Source organism: Hoplias malabaricus, chromosome 1 (assembly GCF_029633855.1).
Source record: "Hoplias malabaricus isolate fHopMal1 chromosome 1, fHopMal1.hap1, whole genome shotgun sequence".
Taxonomy (NCBI): domain Eukaryota; kingdom Metazoa; phylum Chordata; class Actinopteri; order Characiformes; family Erythrinidae; genus Hoplias; species Hoplias malabaricus.
Genome location: NC_089800.1, coordinates 48,925,869 through 48,944,898, shown reverse-complemented (window position 1 = coordinate 48,944,898; position 19,030 = coordinate 48,925,869). Strand labels below are relative to the sequence as shown.

At 42.5% G+C, this 19,030-nt stretch overlaps 1 protein-coding gene across 7 annotated transcripts in view; it reads left to right on the top strand.

Moving 5' to 3' along the window:
• tenm4 (teneurin transmembrane protein 4) overlaps nucleotides 1–19,030 on the top strand; it is a 240,273-nt gene that overhangs the window by 146,779 nt on the left and 74,464 nt on the right. For 5 of the 7 annotated variants that reach the window (XM_066665730.1, XM_066665721.1, XM_066665698.1 and 2 more), the window contains 3 exons: nucleotides 5,636–5,821; nucleotides 10,208–10,234; nucleotides 15,993–16,139. In XM_066665730.1, coding sequence (XP_066521827.1) covers nucleotides 5,636–5,821; nucleotides 10,208–10,234; nucleotides 15,993–16,139 — 360 coding nt within the window. The remainder of the gene's footprint in view (nucleotides 1–5,635; nucleotides 5,822–10,207; nucleotides 10,235–15,992; nucleotides 16,140–19,030) is intronic. The other 2 variants (XM_066665712.1, XM_066665705.1) reach the window with 1 other exon arrangement.

Below are 19,030 nucleotides of genomic sequence, written 5' to 3'. Positions count from 1 at the left end.
GTCCATTCAGTTTTAGTTTTTTTCTTTTTCCATTTAAGCTCTTCTGGGCATGGTGAAATTCTGGCCACAGCAGTGTCTGATACACTGGAACTGGCTTATTGCCTCAGCGATGTCCACTACGCTGGAATTCAGAACCAGGTTCTCGCCCGAGGCTGTGGCATGCAGCCTGTCTGCTGTTACTGTTACACTAACTCTGCCTTTGTACAAGCTACAGACTGCCAGTGAGAAAAGGGAAAAAAAGAACGACTGAAGATTAAACTGAGGCCCTTTACTTTGGCTTTGGTAATATAAGCCCCGTATGTGGGTCTGTTGATGGTGAAGCATGATGCTATAAAACGTGGTGCTTTTTACATTCTCACATTTAAATCATGTATATTTTGGATGCTTTTTGATATTTATCAGCTCTCAGTTGCATTTAACTTTGCTGGAAGCTTAAATTCCCACAAAACAATGATGAATTAGCAATGATGTAGTGATGCATCCTTGTTTGTAAACTGTGTAATTCTGCTGAAAATCCTGCAGAGGACTACAGTAGGAGGTAAGCGTCTTCTAGCGCTACCATAGACCAGCTATGAGATTTCTTATTGTGTTTTTCAGCTGTGGCAGTAGGGTGTGGCTTGATACAGTTTCAAGTCCATGCCCATGGGTTTTGTCTTTTTCCACTGCCAAGGGACCTATGCTATATTAGAGCACTAAGTACCTGAGCTAAATTTGGAAATCCTTTATGTTGCTGAACCAAGCATGCTGACCTGGACCATGTGGGTGGTCACTGGATTGTCAGCCGAGTCACAAACATTACGATTATTAAGCATGACGATTATTTTACATTTCTGTTAACAAAAGAAATAAATTATCTACCTGTGTATTGTCACAGCAGCAGATCCTGCCAAATTGGGGTCTAGTATAAGAAACGAAAGGAGCAAATATTTACTTGAAATAAGGGTCCAGTGGTCTGCTAAACAATTATTCACAACTTGATGCTCCTCTATTGCTGCTACTATGCTGTTTACATTAGTGTCATGGGGGAGTCACATGACCAAAACAAAGCCAACCAATACTTTCTGGCCACTTTTGAACAAGGGGTGGATAGTTCTGGGGTTGTGTCAGTAACAGAACCATGTCGTACCTCATTGTCCAGTGGAAAAGCGCTGTTAGATGACTATGCCAATACATACAAATACACTGGCTACCACTCCAGCAGATAGTGTTTCAGTCTTGGATTTGTTCATATTTAATGAAGGTAAACATAGTTTTTTTTAATTTATTTATATCAATACCACAGTCAAGAGTATTGTAAAGAATCCCTTTGTCTAGATTAAAATCTGCACTTTGATGTGAAGGTACAGAAATACTCCTCTGAACGGCTTGGGAACCTAAGGGTTAATAAGGTTCTCAGTGCTGAGACCTTATTGATCTCCTCGAGTGTTTCTTCACTGTGTTTGGCCGTTTTGCTCCTAATGCCACTGCTTCGCCACTGGCCTTAGAGAAGATGATCGGAATAAAAATCATTTTTCTCTTCTGAGGTTTAAAAACACAGCTATCTTGTGACTGTGAATTTCCCTGTTAATGCCACGCAGACAGCCTGACCTATTAGGTAATCCCAGGGATTTGCTGGGAAATAGGCATTTTAAAGCCTGGCTTCTCAAGCGGACGAGTCTGTGCTGTAAATTATGATGAGCTTGCACTTTTCTCCCTCCTGGCCCTGCTTGCTTTTCCGAGCTCACGAAGCTCGCCGGCATTAAAGTGAAGGAGTGTCTGCTCAGGGAGGAAGGCTAGCGCAGGCCACAGAGGCGCAGGCGCTAATCCAGAGCAATGTGTTCTGTTCTGCCGTCTCCATGCTTACTTTTGCTGTATTTTTCTGCCTCACTAGTGTGGAGAGTTTAATTATAGAAGGGAATAGTTCTAGCAGGCAATTAAGATGTTATTTATCTTTTATTATGTTATTTATCACGTTAAGCTTGTCTTCCTTGGGGCTTTGTCGACTGCCCCGGAACTTCACTTTACTAATTAGGATTTTTTGAGGCTGTCATTTTCTGATTGGTAGTTATGTAGACCCTTGATGGAGATCCAGTTTCACCTTCTGAGGCCACTGTACTTGGAGGCATTGTCTTATTGTATTCGTTCTTGGGCTGTTCAAAATAGCACAATCCATTGCTGAAACACTGGCCTTCGTAATAGGCACAGAAGCGTGCAACATACAAATGGGCCTCTGAATTTGGACAGCTCCCATGAACTATCCACAGATGTTGTTTATATAAATGAGTTTTGGAATTAGCTAATTGATACTCAGCATCATTAGAGTTGGAGTTAAGATAATTAACATAGGGTTAGGACCAGGTTTACTGTCAGATTTGGGGAATTTTCTAGAATGAATTAATTAGTAGTTATTACTACAATGCCACAATCCTTTATTAAAGCCTTCAGATTGATGGAGTGAACAAAGCACAACTGCAATGTGGTGTTTCCATTCAAATCTGATCAAGTTTCAGCTCGGCTAGTTTGCTAATATACTTGCTATACAAACCCCGGTCTTCAGTTCATGTTTCCTCATTCTTTGACAGATTTACTGTGTGAGGCTCTTGAGTTCTGTTCTTCAGACTACAGGTAGTACAGCACTGAAAGGCTCATTATTTGAATGTGGACAGGTTGTAGCTTGTACACCATGCCTACTGCTGATAATGAGATTAAACTAAAACTCTGCTTGCACTCTAGACACTCTGTACTTGACGCCATGCTAGCAAGGAGTTACTTTTGAACGGTGCTTGTTGAGCTGAAGGATAGGGTCATGGTAAGAGTCAGGTTTAGGGTTAGGTTGTGGGTTGAGGTTTGTGAAAATGAAGCTGAGTTAAATACTTGTCAAACCAGTGTAAACATTACCCACAGTGGGCTTTCCAAATAAAGTGGGAATAGTTGGTCAATTAGTTGGTAAATTGGCAAACTGTGCACAGAGGTTCCGTTCTCATTTTAGATGGGAACACTAGAACACAACACTAGAATTATAAAACTCATTTGCCAAATGGTATTACTGTAAATATCACCATGTGACCCCCCCCCAGTGTTGTTGTGCTCTAACCCTGACTGACTGAAGGCAGGCTTTTTGACAGCTACACGCACTCTGCTGTATGTGTACAGAATCACCGCCTTGATGCCGACTAGGCCTGCCCACACGAGTTTGTGATTTGTTGGACGTGTGTTCCTTTTTGCGATGTGTGTGTGTGTGTGTGTGAGCACTGCTGCATGGCAGAGACTGTCATGATGATAAACAGGCTGTGGAACACTGCAGACAGCCTCTTGAAAGGGCCACAAGTTCTCTACATGAGCCAGGCCCAGAGCCCTGCTGATATGGCGGCTAATTGCATCTACTGTTCAGAGAGAAGGGCTCTCCAAGTTAAAAAAAAAAAAAAAAGGGAATAAAAAAGGCTTTGATTTTTCTTTCTTTGCTCATGTTCTGCTGGTAACTGGATGAGAAAGCTTTCAGCCTAAGCATGTGGCCACTTCTGCCTTCATGTCATGCTCAGAAAAGAGCCTCTGCGAACAATCGCCATCCGCATCAATTAGACCTTCCCCTCTATTACAGCGGCAGAGCAGGGGTCATTAGATTATTTTTCTGTGATTTATAAATAATGCGCCACAATTTAGCTCTGCCTTCTTGAGCGAGGCACTAGGGAGATGGTTAGTCTCCTCTGAAACAGTGTTTAATATGTAGATATTTCAAAATCTAATAAGAAACTTCCCTGTGGTAATAATGGAGTGACTACTTCTGTGTCCTGTATGTCTTTAACACACACACACAGAGAGAGAGAGAGAGAAAGAGAGAGAGAGAACAGTGTAAGGTGACAGTGCTGTATGTGGGTGGGTGTGTATGTGTGTGTGTGTGTGTGTGGTACTGGGGGCTGCTCGCTTGTGTCTCCTAGACAACTCAAAGCAGCTAATGATGAAATGCTGTTAGGACGCCTCTAATTGAAAAGTCGCATGTGAAATTAAGGACATTTGCATAATTTAACAAAAGCCCAGTTCTGTAATTAGTCAGAGGGTAGGATTTATTCCCCCCTTAAAAGATTTTAAAGCCTCTAATGCCATGTTATGGTCTATGGTTGAAAAGCCTAACTTGACTCTATTTAATTTCCAACAATGACCAAAATTGGGGAGCTGCACTGGCGTAATTGACTCATTAATGTCCTGCACCTTCTCTCCGAGGTCCCCTCTGGCAGAAAGGTGAAGGCGTGGCCTAGTTTTCACATCGTGCTCTCGTTTTCAGCCAGGACCACGGTCTTGAGCAATCTTCCAGCTTTGTTTTTAAAAACCTGGCTGGTGGGGAATGAGCCCAAGGCTCTAACCAAAGTGGTTGGCTAAGAGTTTGGAGCAAGTTTACAAACTCTGCCGCGGTGCTGTGAAGTCTTGCACTTCAGTATTGGCTTGCCTCTCTCTTTTCACCCCACCTGGATAGCTGTGTATCCCCCTGAGCCCTGTGAAGCAGGAGAGGGCATTCAATCTGTAAAAAAAAAAACTCAGATGACACATTCGGAGTTGTGACTTCTGTTAGGGCTTGTTGAACACCCACCTCTCTCCACCGCCCCCCCCCCCCCCAATCTGGCCCTGGTCCCCACCACTGACTCACCAGCAAAGCTTTACGGTTTTCATTATTTATTTTAGACTCTCTTCTCCAACACATCAGCCGCCGTATAATCAGCCTCTTTGTCTCCTCATTACCAGCGATGCAACATCCACACGCCTGAACTCCCAATTCACTTCTTCCATAAGCACATCATTACCATACAGTAGTTACTGAAGATTTACAGTAGTGGTTCCTCAATGGTCCCATGAAAGGCCTGTACCGGCATTTTTCTTGTCTTATATTTCACCCCCAGTGTCCACTTCTGATGCTTGTGTGGGTTCTGTTACAAAATACAGTCATACTTCATCTTTACCTCACTGTTTCTTGTTTCAATATCCTTTAGAATTGCGTAGACTGGTGTTTTTACTGTGACTCCAAGACTGACACATAATTCTTGTCATATTGCTCTTGTCCTACGTCTAAACTGAGGCTAAACTGATGTAGGCAAAGCAGTGACATCACGAAAATGCTGAATTCAAACAGGCAGCACAGACCTTGTTCCGTATGTGAATTATAGAGACTGCAGATTGATTAGTAGCATTTTAAAACCTGTGTGTAATTCTTAGTATAACAACATTTACATACATACCACAGCCAATAATAATATAAAGAAGCTGTTCATGAGGTTCTTTAAGTGTAATAACTGAATAATAAGCCCGCAGTTTAAGCCGTTAATAAGAGCTGACATGTGTTGCTGTTACCATAGAAGGTCAAAATTACTTTTCTCTTTATTCGCCATCGTCTCATGGCACAAAAGGGGTGCGGATTCACAAAGGAGGACAAGGGGCACTGCGGAGGATCCGCCACCATCCTCCCACACCCCTCTTCGCTTTGTGATGGGCTTATTAGATCTGTATTGTCCGTAGGAGATCCTAAATCCCCCTCCTTTTCTCATGAAGGGTGAGAAGTTCTTTTGAGCAGCCGTGGGACGAGCTAGCGGAGCGTGGCCGGTCCATCTCCGACAATAACGGGTGGATTTGTCTTCTCTTTACCCCCTGTGGTCCTGTGTTTGTCCTGCAGAGTTGTGTGCGGCGGACTGTGGCGGTCATGGCGTCTGCGTGGCGGGCGGCTGCCGCTGTGAGGAGGGCTGGACGGGAGCCGCCTGTGACCAGAGGGCGTGTCACCCGCGCTGCAGTGAACATGGCACCTGCAAGGACGGCAAGTGTGAATGCAGCCCCGGCTGGAACGGAGAACACTGCACCATTGGTAGGCTGGGAGTGAGTGAATGAATGACTGAGTGAGTGAACGTAAAAGTCCTTTTCACGCATGTACCTGGGTAATTACCGTTAATTATATAGATCGGCAGGTTGGAGTAGTTGTAAATGTGAGACAAAGTCCTGGAATAAATGGCTTAACAAAGCACAAGACGATAAAAATATTATCATTAAATTCATTAAATAAAACAAAGTTTGAAGAAGTTAAAACATAAGTCACCCCCCCACCCATCCCACACCTTTGTAATAACTACACAAAAAAACTAATTTTTGTCTATTTGATAGTAATTATACATCATAATAAAGTTATTATTATTATTATTATTATTATTATAGTAGTAGTAGTAAAATACATAGTGTTAATAAACTTTTCAAAATAGAAATGTACTGGAATGATATTTCACAGTGGTTAAAATAGGTAATAATTATTCAATTAACTCAATTATTTTCCAATTATTCAAATAAGTCTGTCTTTTATTTGTGAGAGTATTATTGTGGCTGTTATAGTAGTTGTGTTCTCTTCAGAAACAAAGTTGTGGGTCGTTGATGCTGAGAATGTCACATTCAGCAAGAATTACCTCCCGCATCCCGTTTAAAACATCCCGGTGATATCCTGGGTTTAGTGTGTGAAAAGGGCTTAAGTGAGTGTGTGAGTGAGTGACCGAGGGGTGGGTCCTTCAGTGGGAGGGGGTGTGGGGGATTTTGGGGGCCGGGTCTGGGAGGTGCAGGGGCTTTTGGGCGAGAAAGGGAGAAGCATGCGTAATTGAATTTGTGCAACTCAGCATAGCATGAAGAGGTTTGCTGAAGGATCTGAAGCTTGCCTTCATGCATTTTAATGTGAGAATGTGCTAAGGTGTCTTTTCATTTCCGCTCATCCCTTTCCTCATCCCGTTTTTTTCTTTAGCTTTTTTTTTTTCTCTCCTATCCTCCCGCACTGTCGCCTTCCTTTTGATTTGTTGATGTGAAATACAAACATGAGCAGCGCAGCCACTGGAAAGACACTCTTATTTTTCTCTAGTTGGGCACTTGACCGCAAAGAAAAGTAAAGTAAAATAAAATAAAAAAAAATTTACTTGAGTATTCAGAAGTATTTTCTTTTTTTTTCGCTTCTTTAAACTTAGCTTTAACGCTACCTCCAATTTGATTAAAAGAGACTCCATAGGCAGAGGAGCTATGCAGCTTGACGTGATTCTCTACCTCATGTTTGGATTGCTTTTTGATTACCTCAGGGTTGACTCAGTAAGAATTTGTTCAAAAACAAACATCAGTCAAGAAAGAAAACTTTGCCTTTATGCCCAGCTTTCCTTAACTTGATGCCACTGCAATAACCTGAAGGTTGGCAATAAAATTGGCGATGGCAGATTTCACTGGCTGTCCGTTTCTCGGCATGCTAATGCTGTGCAGCTTTATGGGCAGCCATAGATCTGTCACTAAACAGAGATCAGTTTAAAAGAATAGTTCAACCAAGCGATGCTAACACTGCTAACAGCAAATGAAAGGTCACATTGCCAGTTAAAAAGATGTTAGGCTCACTGCCATCACTGACTTTCATTCACTGTTGGTTACTGTCAGCTCTCACTGGTTGAGCTCTCTTGAACTGACTCTTGGACAGCTGACTACAGAGCATACTCTTAGCTTTTGCGCTAGCAGGGCACCACCAAGCTCAGGAAAGCATACAAGATGGCAGACTGAAGCATCCAACCTCATGTGAACTGAATAAGAAATTAGGTGAATCTAATTTGTGTGCAGCTCTGCTCCTAAAAGACAGACCCTAATGTGAGGATAAAGCTGGATCTCAGAGCAGTGGCCTCTCTGATGCTAACACTCACAGCACACTCAGCTTTTATGTTAAACTGCAGCTGTTTAGCACAAGGCCTAAGGGCTGCAACCAAAATGAAGCATCAAAATAGGTTGAATAAAAATCATGATCCAGAAACTTGGCCTTATATTTTCACTCACAGTACACGCTGGAGTTGTAACGTAGCCTGAATATTAAATGTTTATTAGTGTTGGGTATAACAGCCCAACAAAAAATATTCCATTTAACTAAATTTGGCAAGTTGTTCTTATTGTGTCTTTTTTTAATATTCAAAATTCTTAAGATTTGTTTTGTATTCCAAATTTTAATGTAAAATCACCTGCTTTATAGTGAGGTCCTATATATTTTAACCCAGTATGCCTCATAAAGCAGAGGACATGAATGACAATTATGATGGTAACGTCACCTACACTATTTAAGAAAAAAAAATACAGTCTGTTCTTTACAATAAAATATAAAATTAAAGTGACCATTCATTTCCTAATAATGAAATATATAACTCATTGGATAATTATACAATATATAATGAAAAGTAATAGCTCATTAATCATGTAATATTTGTAGAAATGTATAATTATTTTAGGTGTAACATATGGCTTAGGCTTGCAATGGAAATACGTTTTGCCCAACATCAGCAATAAAGGCTATATCAGGATAGCTGCTTAGCTATATTAGCTCTAGCAGGAAAGCTAATTAGCATCATACATTGAATGGCAGCATAGGTTATCTACCAAAATCCTGCGTGTTATATTTCTTTGTGTTTATTTTTTGGTGGATATTATGGTTGGCCCTTTTTAATAACAATAAGTTCAGGGGTCTTAAAGACCCCTCTCACCATTCAGAGAGCGCTTGAATGCTCACATTTATCACGAAATGTAAGACCAGTCCTGAAAAATGACTTTCAGCTCTTTTGTATAGATAGATCTCTCAGCTACCCAAAGAAAGTGCTGAAAGGACATTTTGGTAGCAATCCATTGTTTGGTGGATAAATATCCTGAGGGTCCGCTTAACCCCGCAGTGCCCTGTTTGTATTACTAGATGGTGCCACAAGAAATAAATGTGATCGCATTTATTTCCCGATAAGATTTTTTTTTATATATTATTAATATTTTGTTTTGTTTTTCGGTCCTGCCTGAGGTCAGTTCACTTTGTGTTAGCTGTGAGGATTCACATTCCTTCAGTTGACCTTAAAGAGCCTCGAACGGGCCAGTGGACTGACCCGTTCTAGGAGACTGCCTTTTCCAGTGTGTGTCTGTCTCAACACCATTGTGTCTGTCTCCCTGTCTCTTCTGTTTACTCACTCTCACTCTCTCTCTCTTTCTCTCTCTCTCTGTCAGACCCTCTTTTCTCTCTCTCTGACTCTTATTTATTTATTTATTTTCCTTTGGAGAAACGTCGCTGCCACCTCTGCTCAGTAGAAATGGGTGACACAGTTCTTTGCTGCTGTCAGTGCCATTTCCAGCGCTTGATTTCCGTCTGTTTATCAGTCAATGGCCCTAGAAAAGAAATGGGCCATAGACAGCACACACCCGCCTGCGCAGCTCAGGAAGAAGTGAAAAGCAAAAATAAGCAGAAGAATATTTTTGACTATATTTAGATTCCAGCATTCTGCAGTTGTTCAAAAGGCGATGGCACATCTCTCCGGCAGTGCACACACAGAGCTGCAGGGTTTTCACCAGGCGTCTAGTGCACACCTAGTCATTCAGGGTTTAATATTATGTGAATGCAATATTAATAGGCCTTTATATGAACTATGCTGAGATGTCATCCCCATACAGAGGGAACCACACTATTACATAAGCAGCTCTGGGTTCATGGAAGTTTTCAGGCCTGAGTTATTAGGTTATTCTCAGTAAATGTGGCTGCTGGTCAGATATACAGCATACGACACATTTTATATGCCATTAAAATGCACTGATCCGTATATCATTTGGCCTGTTCATCCGCCATTTCTGCTGAAACCTAGCTATTAACAGATATTTTATCTCAGTTTGCTGTTGTGGTGAGCTCTGCTCTACTGGGATGGCTTTAAAATTGATAAGTTTAAACATTTCTGTGAGGATTTAATTTAATTGAATTCAGCCACAAGAGCATTAGTGAAGTCAGGAACCGATTTTATGTTTTCTATCAAATGCCACTCTAATTCCAAAGGTATCACTCCAGATATCTATGAATTTCCAGCTGGCACTTAACATTGAAGTGCTTATATGCAACTGCTCTCCTTTCATTTCATGTTTTTCATGGGGAATGTAAGTTCTGATGAGACAAGTCAACATAGGTTAGGACATTTTGGGCATTTTGCTTTCTTTCTCTCACTCTCTCTCTCTCTCTCTCTCTCTCTCTCTCTTTCCCCTGACCGCCCCCTGATCGTATGTCCCTGCCTGTGCTGTGTGTGTTGTGGCCTGTGCTCTGTGTGTAGTAGTGCATGCTGTGGTTTCCTCTCTCTCTCTCTCTCTCTCTCTCTCTCTCTCAGTAAAGGCACAGGGCAATGCGTCTCGCTCTGAAAGCCGCACTGTTCAAAATCCTCCCCTTACATGTCCTTGTCTTTTATCTCCCAAGCTCACTATCTGGATAAGGTAGTGAAAGGTATGGCATTCCTTCCTTCCTTACTTACTTTTTTTCCTTCCCTCCATTCTTCCCTTCCCTTCCTTTCTTCTGTCATCTGATTTATTTTACTCCTTCCCTCCATCTCATCCTCATACCTTCTCCTCTTGCTGCCCCTAACATTTCATCCAGCAAATCTCCAGTTCACAACCCATTTCAACCTCTTTTCTCCTCCTAATTTCCCCTTATCTTTTCTGTATTTTCCCAGTGAAGCCATTTCTACTTAGCACCTTCACACCAGGGGACTGAGTAGGGGACTTTGGTGGAACAACAACAAAATTAAAGGGCCTTTCCAGCCCCTCCTGGTCAGAGTGCTCAGTTCTAAACCCTTTCCTACTCATCTAATGGGTGGCTGTGAGAAACATATTTACACAATTTTCCACGGCCCGTTGCTGAGGAGCTTTATGGCCCATTCACTCACACTGGGCATTGCTTGGTGATCTCACCCTCATGTGCAGCTGCTGCCATTTCATTTGAATATTTTCTGTTATACAAAACTGAACATGTTTCATACGTGGGGCACTTTACATCACTGAATTCACTCATTCTGAGAGATGTTTGCAAACGTATTGTGAATGTAGTATGTCTGTCAGTCCAAAACTGAGATTCGTCGTGAGAAGTCGTGATCATATCTGTTAGATTTATCACTGTTTAACTGTTAAACTTATATTTTGTTGGTTGAAATTTATACTCAGACTGTTTAGCTTCTTAAAATTGGAAATGTTGTTGATCAGATAATGTTCTTTCTAAGGTCTATGCCCCCCACCCCCACAGACATACTCCAAATTTGGTCACTAAACCAAGACGTATCTTGGGGGTGAAAATGTTGCTTTTCTAGTTTTCATTGGAGCTATGAGGCTAATGTAGCTAACAGGTCAAATAGAAGCTCATACTTCATCAATTAGTGCAGTGCATCTTTAGTCATTCTTAGTGAAGTGATGTCTGATATACTACTGTCCAAAACAGACAGCTTACAGATAAAAACAGTAGTCGCAGTCATAAAATTTTTAACGTTTATTTATTTATTTATTTATTTTTAAACAAATAATACGCAAATCTGACACTGAGGGGTTTAAAAACCCCAGCAGCGCTGCTGTATCTGATCCACTCCTTCATGAACAACACACAGCACTGAGGAACCCCCACACCCAAGTCATACCTGCTCTTTGGTGCTCCTGGGAGCGTCCTGACCATTGAAGAGCAGGTTAAAATATGGCAAAGAGAATATGCAAAGTAACAACAGATGGACTCCAGCCTGTAACTCGAAAGTGCTTCAGTGATCAGTGGAGCTGAGGGAGTGGACAGTGAGTGCAGAAACAAAGTGGTGGTCATGATCTTATGGCTGACCAGTGTCTGTCGTAGTTTCAGAAGCCACATAAAGCAGCTAACACTTTCCTTTTGCGCTGTTGTTCATACATGAAGCTTCAGTAAGGCTTTCATGACAAAGATCAAGACTGACGTCAAGTTGACACAACACCTTTATCAGGTGACACAGATTCTTCCTGACGCTGGGTTGTGTCATGGCACTTTCTGGGGTGAAATGACAAATTGCGAGTTTGTAGCTGAGGATATGTCACATTTACAGGATCCAGGCATTAAATCACTGTGATGTACACTAAGCTTCAGTGTCATTTATTATAATGTGCTAAATGTCATGATTACAGGCCAGTGACACCTGACATAGGTGTTATATCAATGTGCCATCAGTGTTGCCTAAAGAAGCCTATATGCCATAGGATACCTTGGAACCCATGTTTATAAAGGTTTAAGTGGGTTTAGGGTCAGTTTATACTTAGGTAGTTGTCATGTATCCTTCGAAACACTGACCTACATACATTTTTAGCATCAACTAACAACCAAGCACAGTTAGGATGAGTGATTTAGCATCTGAATGCTAATTGGACGAATATAAGCATTACCTGTTAGCAACATCATCCTTCTAGTTCCAGTGCAGAAGTGTGTAAACTAGATTTTTCACAGAGCTATTCATTGAAGAAGCGTTCAGCGTCAAGGAAGAGGTGGAGGAGGAGAAGCAGCAGGTCTCCCTCCTACGTTCACCCGTTTTTCCTCTCTCTTCCACTCCCATCCTCTCTCTTCTTCACTCACACACACTTGTCAGAAACTAGGTCTGCTGTGTTCTTTCTCTTTCTTTTCTGTCCCTTTCTCTCTCCTGCCTCTTGTGCTCTCTCTCTCTCTCTCTCTCTCTCTCTCTCTCTCTCTCTCTCTCAGGACCACCTGTGTAGCTAGCATTAGCAGCAGGGGTTGGGCGAAGCATTTTAAGGCGCTCGGCTCCGGGGCCACTTCAGTCTGACTGGTTGCAGCTCCGCAGGGGCCTCGCTCTGAAAGGGCTGCCAATTAAACTGAACCGCTGCCAGCCGAGAGCCCATCTTTATTTATTTATCCACGTAATAAGCATTCAGGAGCGACTAATCAGCTGCCTCCTCTGAGCAAAGCTACACAGGGCTGTGCGTCTGCGGGGCTGAGAGAAAGGTAGCCAGCGGCTCTCTCGCAGGGATGAATCTTCTGAAGATATATTACAGCCACTAGAAGGAAAAATGCGTCTGAGGGTTCACGATCCGTCTGCATCTTTGCGTTCTTGTGGATTTCAAACTGAATTTTGAAAGAGTGGGATTGTTGACAATTAATTGGGATCATTTTAAATGAAATTGCCCTCATTTTTTTGGCCGAAGTAACATTCTTAGGTCTTGTGCTAATATTCGTGAAGCTGGTTGTGGTTAATTAGTGTCTAGCACCAGCTATGAGAATCTAAAACTTGTCGTTAAAGCTGCAGTTAAGTCTGAAATTGTAGTCTGAATCCTGAAACACCCAAATGATTTTCTGTCTGAGCCCCAAAATGACCTGAATATGCTAATGTTCTCTTTAAAATTGACCCCAACTGGCCCATCATCATCCAGAGAAACAACAGAAAAGCAGCAGTTAGTATGCAGTGCACTATAATAAAATTATCTGCGTTCCAATTATGAACCCTGCTTCAATTATTTCACAAATTATGCTTTCAAACTGAATCTCAAATGCTTTAATCTGAATAAACAGTCTGTAATATACTGTTTTTATGGCATTTTAACCCAAATATAGTACATGATGTAAACATATTTTCAGTATGAAAACTCAAAGACAAAAAATTATACAATTTAATATGTAAAAGCATTACTCATGTAAATAAACATGTAATAAGTCTTGTGTGACAAAGTATTTGGGAGAAGACGGAATCTGCTGCATTTCAACGTTCAATCGATTCAGAATCATATGTGAATAACTGATTCAAGCTGAATCAGATTATAGCGAAGCTTGATTTTAAACAATTCATTGAATCATTTAATGTCCAACTTTCCCATGACGCATCTGAATCGATTCCTGATGAATCACGATTGGGTCGAATCTTCCTAATGTCACGATTTCCACCCCCTGCTGAGGACGCTACAGAAATATACCTCAGCACAAAGCTTCGGTACATCTTCAGCTCTGACAAAGCCCTCTATATTTTGGTGAGCCTCTTTCAGACGGGAGATGTCTGTGAGCCAGATGGAAGGAAAAGCTCCTAATCGTGTTTCTCAAGCTTTTGGATCTTCGCTTCTTGCTTCAATTGTGCTAAACATATTACATATTATAGCGTGTGAATCGAAGAGGGCCTCGTACACATATATAGTACCGCATTATCACAAGAGCGGTGGCACAAAGCTCAGATCAGTGCATTCCATGCTTCTCCACATGCAGCCATTTTCTCTTGCGTCATGGCTGCCACAAAGCATCTCCAATCTTCTCCTTATCAGGCAACCTCCACCTTCCTCCTGCTTCACAAAACACCCACCACCATGCTTTCTCCTTCCTGTTCTCACTCTGGCTGCCTCTTTCTCTTCAACACCCCCCCCCCCCCACGTCACACACATACACACACACACACACACCAAATCTTCCTGTCTTACACTCACTCTTTCTTGCTCTTCCCTCTCACTCCGGCTTCTCTCATTCTCACTCTTCCACTTTTTCTACTACTCCTCTGTATCCCTTTCTCTCTGTAACTGTCACTCCTGTTTGATGTCTCTTGTCCCTCCCCCTCTCTCTCTCTCTCTCTTGTTAAAACCATTTTCTGTTGGGTATTTAACCAAAACAGTTAGGATTAATATTAAAGATTAATGATGCTGATTCCTGATGTATTTACAGCCATCAGAAATGTTAAAAATCCCTCTCTGGAGGCCTAGAGTTTCTTGAGCATTTCCCTCTGGTTGAATCTAAATGTTATGAGGCTTCATTCGCCTGCTGGAACGCGTAAAGCAGATGATATACTCCTTCTGTTTTACTAGATCAGGTACAATGGTACACAGTGGATTTCTAACTGCTCCTCCTCGCACGTCTCCATATGCTCCGGTGTTTCTGGACAGCAGATGAATCTGAATAAAGCATGAAAAAAACAACAGTGTCCCTCTCAGCCTGTACTTTACCATACAACCGTTAAAATGAATCATTTAAATTGATGTGCGCTGGTCTTACACTGCGTCTCTCAGCAAAGGTGTTAGTATTTTCTGGAACATCACCACATTGTGAAGTGAAATTCATCCTACTGTAGGATATTTTAATGATGGATTTCAGTACTTTTCTCTTCTCTGCTCTGCTCTTCCATCTCTTTTCTCTACAACTTTCTTCTCTTCATCTCTCTTTTGTCCTCCTCCATTCATAGCTTCTCTCCACTCCACTCCTCTCTTCTCTCATATCCCTGAAAGAGAGCCATTCCATATGAAATAGTAGAAACTATGGGCCTGTCCCAAAACCTAGTGTCTAGGTAGGGCACTGACTGCAAAGACAGCTGTTTAAGTAGACAGCGTTCTAACGGTCGTCTGTACTCATGAGGCAGATTACTGAGACGCTCTTATTAGAGAGCGATTGCGTCACGGTTTTTTCCCGCCCACCGCATTCAACCAGTGTTTACTTAACTCAGTGGCTAGCATCGCCACTGTTTCAGCGCGGTGGATTCTAATCTTGACGTTTTTATCGCGATTTTGTTCTTGCCTTGCATCCTGGGATTGCCTTCGCGGCTAAGGGAGGGCTCGATACTGCCTTAAAAATCGGCCAAATTAAGATATCTTAGTCGTTATAATGAGGTATCTAAGAACTGGGACAGCCTACGTGTCGGGAGCGCGCACACTGTGACGTAAAATTCTCTCTAGTTAGACAGCTCACTAGGTTTTGGGATAGACCCCAAGTCACTGTACTCGAATGTATAGTGTAAATGAATCTGCTTCTTCATCCCAGGTTATTCCTCACTGCCAACTCTCTCTCTCTCTCTCTCTCTCTCTCTCTCTCTCTCTCCCGCCCGCTCTCTCTATCTGTCCACCTAAAGAGCTGAGAGCTGGATCCATTCTGCCACACTAATGAGAGTCTATTGATTTAGAGAAACTCTGGAATGGGTGCCTGCTTCAGAGGGATATGAGGAGCTTAACAAAAGGTGTATCAAATTAATCACCCAGAGTCAGGGGCCATTATTATTCCAATGCTTTTTTTTGTGTGTGTCCCCTTATCCCACCCCACCCAAAAGCTGCTTCTTCTGCATTTAACAACAGATAAAGCTTTATGTCGACTAATGGTCTTAAATACCCACTTCCTTCTTATCTCTCTTTCTTCACACTGACACTTTATGTGGGATCATGGGGGTCTCTGTTGGGAGGTCTGTATTCTCTCACCCTGACTTTTCTATGTGTGTGTGTGTGTGTGTGTGTGTGTACAGAGGGTTGCCCTGGTCTGTGTAACGGTAACGGCAGGTGCACACTTGGTAATAGTGGCTGGTACTGCGTGTGTCAGTTGGGCTGGAGAGGAGCTGGCTGTGACACCTCCATGGAGACGGCATGCAGTGACACCAAGGACAACGATGGAGGTATACGAACACACACACACACACATGCACACACACACACATCAATGCAAAAGCCACAGCGCTCTCACTAATGGGTCCTCAAGCAGAGAACAGGCTGCATTTGAATACCACTCTTCTGTACCTCTCTAAATAGATTTGCTCTTCTCTTTTCTAGTCTCCTCTCCTCTGTTTATCTTTTCTCCACTCTTTTGTTCTCCTCTCTACCACTCTGCTCTCCTCTTCTGTCTTTTCCTTACATCTGCTCCTCTGTCATCTTCTTAGTAACCCTGTTTTTTCCATCTCTACCTGAAAGAAACCCCGCTGTCTGTTGCTTGTTTCCGTCTCATGCTTAAGCCTACCGAGCCCTGGCTCATAATCCAGCAGCTCTATAAATAAGAGTGGATGTGTATGGACCTGCCTGTAGAAGCCTGGACACGGGCCGCAGGAGAATAAGGCCACTCCAAGTGAGAATTAGAGCTTCGGAGCTCTCCCTAAGCCAGGACGGGAAGCATTACAAACCCTGCAGAGCCGTGCCTCCAAATCCCAGCATGCACCGGCCTCAGGGACGGCCTCCCACTAAGCCCCGAAATAAGCCTCAGCCGGCGCCTGTCACAAAGCCCCGCAAGAGCCCAGAGCACACAGGCTCCAGAGAACACACTCCCTCTGGAGAGGCCTCTCCAGCCGCGCCGCGCTAACACACTGCCACATTGCCACTCTCTGACTGTGACATTTTATGCAGACGCATACTTCCATTATTCAAAAGCTGTTTTTCAAGCTGCCGAGGTCTGGACCATTCTGACTCGACGCGTGTACATGTGTTCTTGAAGGATGAGCTGTGCTGGAACAGCAGGGAATCTAAGCTGAAGTGGAAATTGCACTCCTCCTCATTTGCTGCGTGCAGTACAAGGCCAACCCCCTCGGTGCATTAAAACGTTCACATTTACATAAGTATCTAGTCAGCACAGACAAAAGCTCTCTTAGTTCTGGGGGAGTAAGGAGTGATGAACCGGGCATGTGACCGCTCGCAAATCTGTTGTTTCATAGCAGCGGTGGTGTAGTCGGATACGTTTTAAAGGCCACTGCCAGAGTCCAGGTGGAAATTAACATTTGAATTAATGAAGTATTTTCAGAGTCACAGCAGGTAGTGTTGCTGTCACATAGCTCCCGGTTTCCCTGGGGATGTGGATTCAAACCCGGCCTCAGGTCGCAGTCTGTGAATGCTTTGGTGTGTTCTCCCTGTGTCTGCGTGGGTCTCCTATGGATGTTCCGGTTTCCTCCCACAAAAGTCTATACAGAAGTCGCCATAAGTCTGAGTGTGTGAGTGACTGGGTGAGTTTGTGGCGCCAAGGTGCAAAATACAGGGGGTCCTGGGGGGGTCCAGGATGCCTTGATTAACCATTTGGACCCTCTTTTGGGGAGGTCCCTAAAAACAAACTTAAAGAACATGTTATTGTGTTATGATATCTGTTAACACTACTGGTGTTGGACAGACAAAAATAAACATAACCATAATAATAATAATAATAATAATAATAATAAACAAATTATAATTAAATGTGAATAAAAAAACACTATATTTTATATACTTTATTCAGCTTTCGAATTGGAGAAGTTCTCATTTTATTTTTCTTAACTAACAAGCGCAGCAGCAGTGGTCTATCACAGGGTGGCGCTGTACAGAATTGGACAGTTATCTGGGACCTGTGTGCACTGCTTTTGAGCTACTTTAACTCTCCTCCAAAACCTCTGTATTACAGTTAACACAAATGTGGTTCTGATGCTGAAGTGGTGTTGTTTTTTGTTTGAAGTTTGAGTAGCACACGCACATGTTTATTTAAGTATTCAGCTTAAATAATAGAACATAGGGACCCCTGATTGCAAGTGGGCATTTTGCACAGTGACTGCCTTGCACCCAGTGATTCCAGGCAGACTCTGTGATCCTGAACAGCACAAAGCAGTTACAGAAAGTAATGAATCAATGATGATGTTTTTCCCATAATTGTTAAATAGAGCATTATTATCTCAGTATGTGAAATGTCATGAGTTGTGTTGAGCTGCTAGGGAGCAACTGTTACAGTAAAAGTGCATTTAAATGCAGCAATGGCACTTTTCCATAACAAAAATAATATGGAAATGGGCAAATCATTTACCAGTTTCAGTATAGCATCGCATTTTAAATAAAATTTTTTGATAATTATTGATTCCCAACTAATTTTGCGTGCTACAGTTCCTCATTAGCTTAAAAAGCTTTTTGTCATTGTTCTGTACACCCTCGCTAAAACCCATCTGTGTGTGGAGCAATGGTCGGTCAGTTGGCCAACTTGTGACAGCAGAGAAGGGCTTTATATATGCAGCAGTGTGACGTTTGCCAGGAGACGTGTTATTTTTGTCTTCCTGCCCATCTGTCCAGAGAGGTTCCAGAGATCTAAGAACAAGAGAGAGAGAAGGAGAGGAGGGAGGGTAAGAGGGGAAAGACAGAGATAGAGAGCGAGAGAGAGAGAGAGAGAGAGAGAGAGAGAGAGACGGAGAGGGATGACCCACTTCACTGCTCTAAAGTGCTCCTCTCCTGGCCGGGAGTCTTGAATTATTTGAGCTGAATTACAGGAAGGAGGAAGGAGGCTGCCAGAAGAGGTGAGGGAAAGCCATAGTGGCTGGAAAGCCTTAAAAATCAAATAAAAAAATGAGTGTAGAGCAACCTGGTCTATAGGCTGTGCCGCTATTGGGCAGAATCAGATGACCAGTGGTGAGCTGGGCCAGTTACTAAAGTGGAATAAGAGTTGAAACATAACCACTTTCTTAGAAATGTATTTTCTATCATTATGTTTACATGTTTGAATGAATATAGTGCACTCCACTTCTTAACAACTTAAGGAAGTTCACTTGGTAAATGCGTTTTCTCTTTCACACTTACT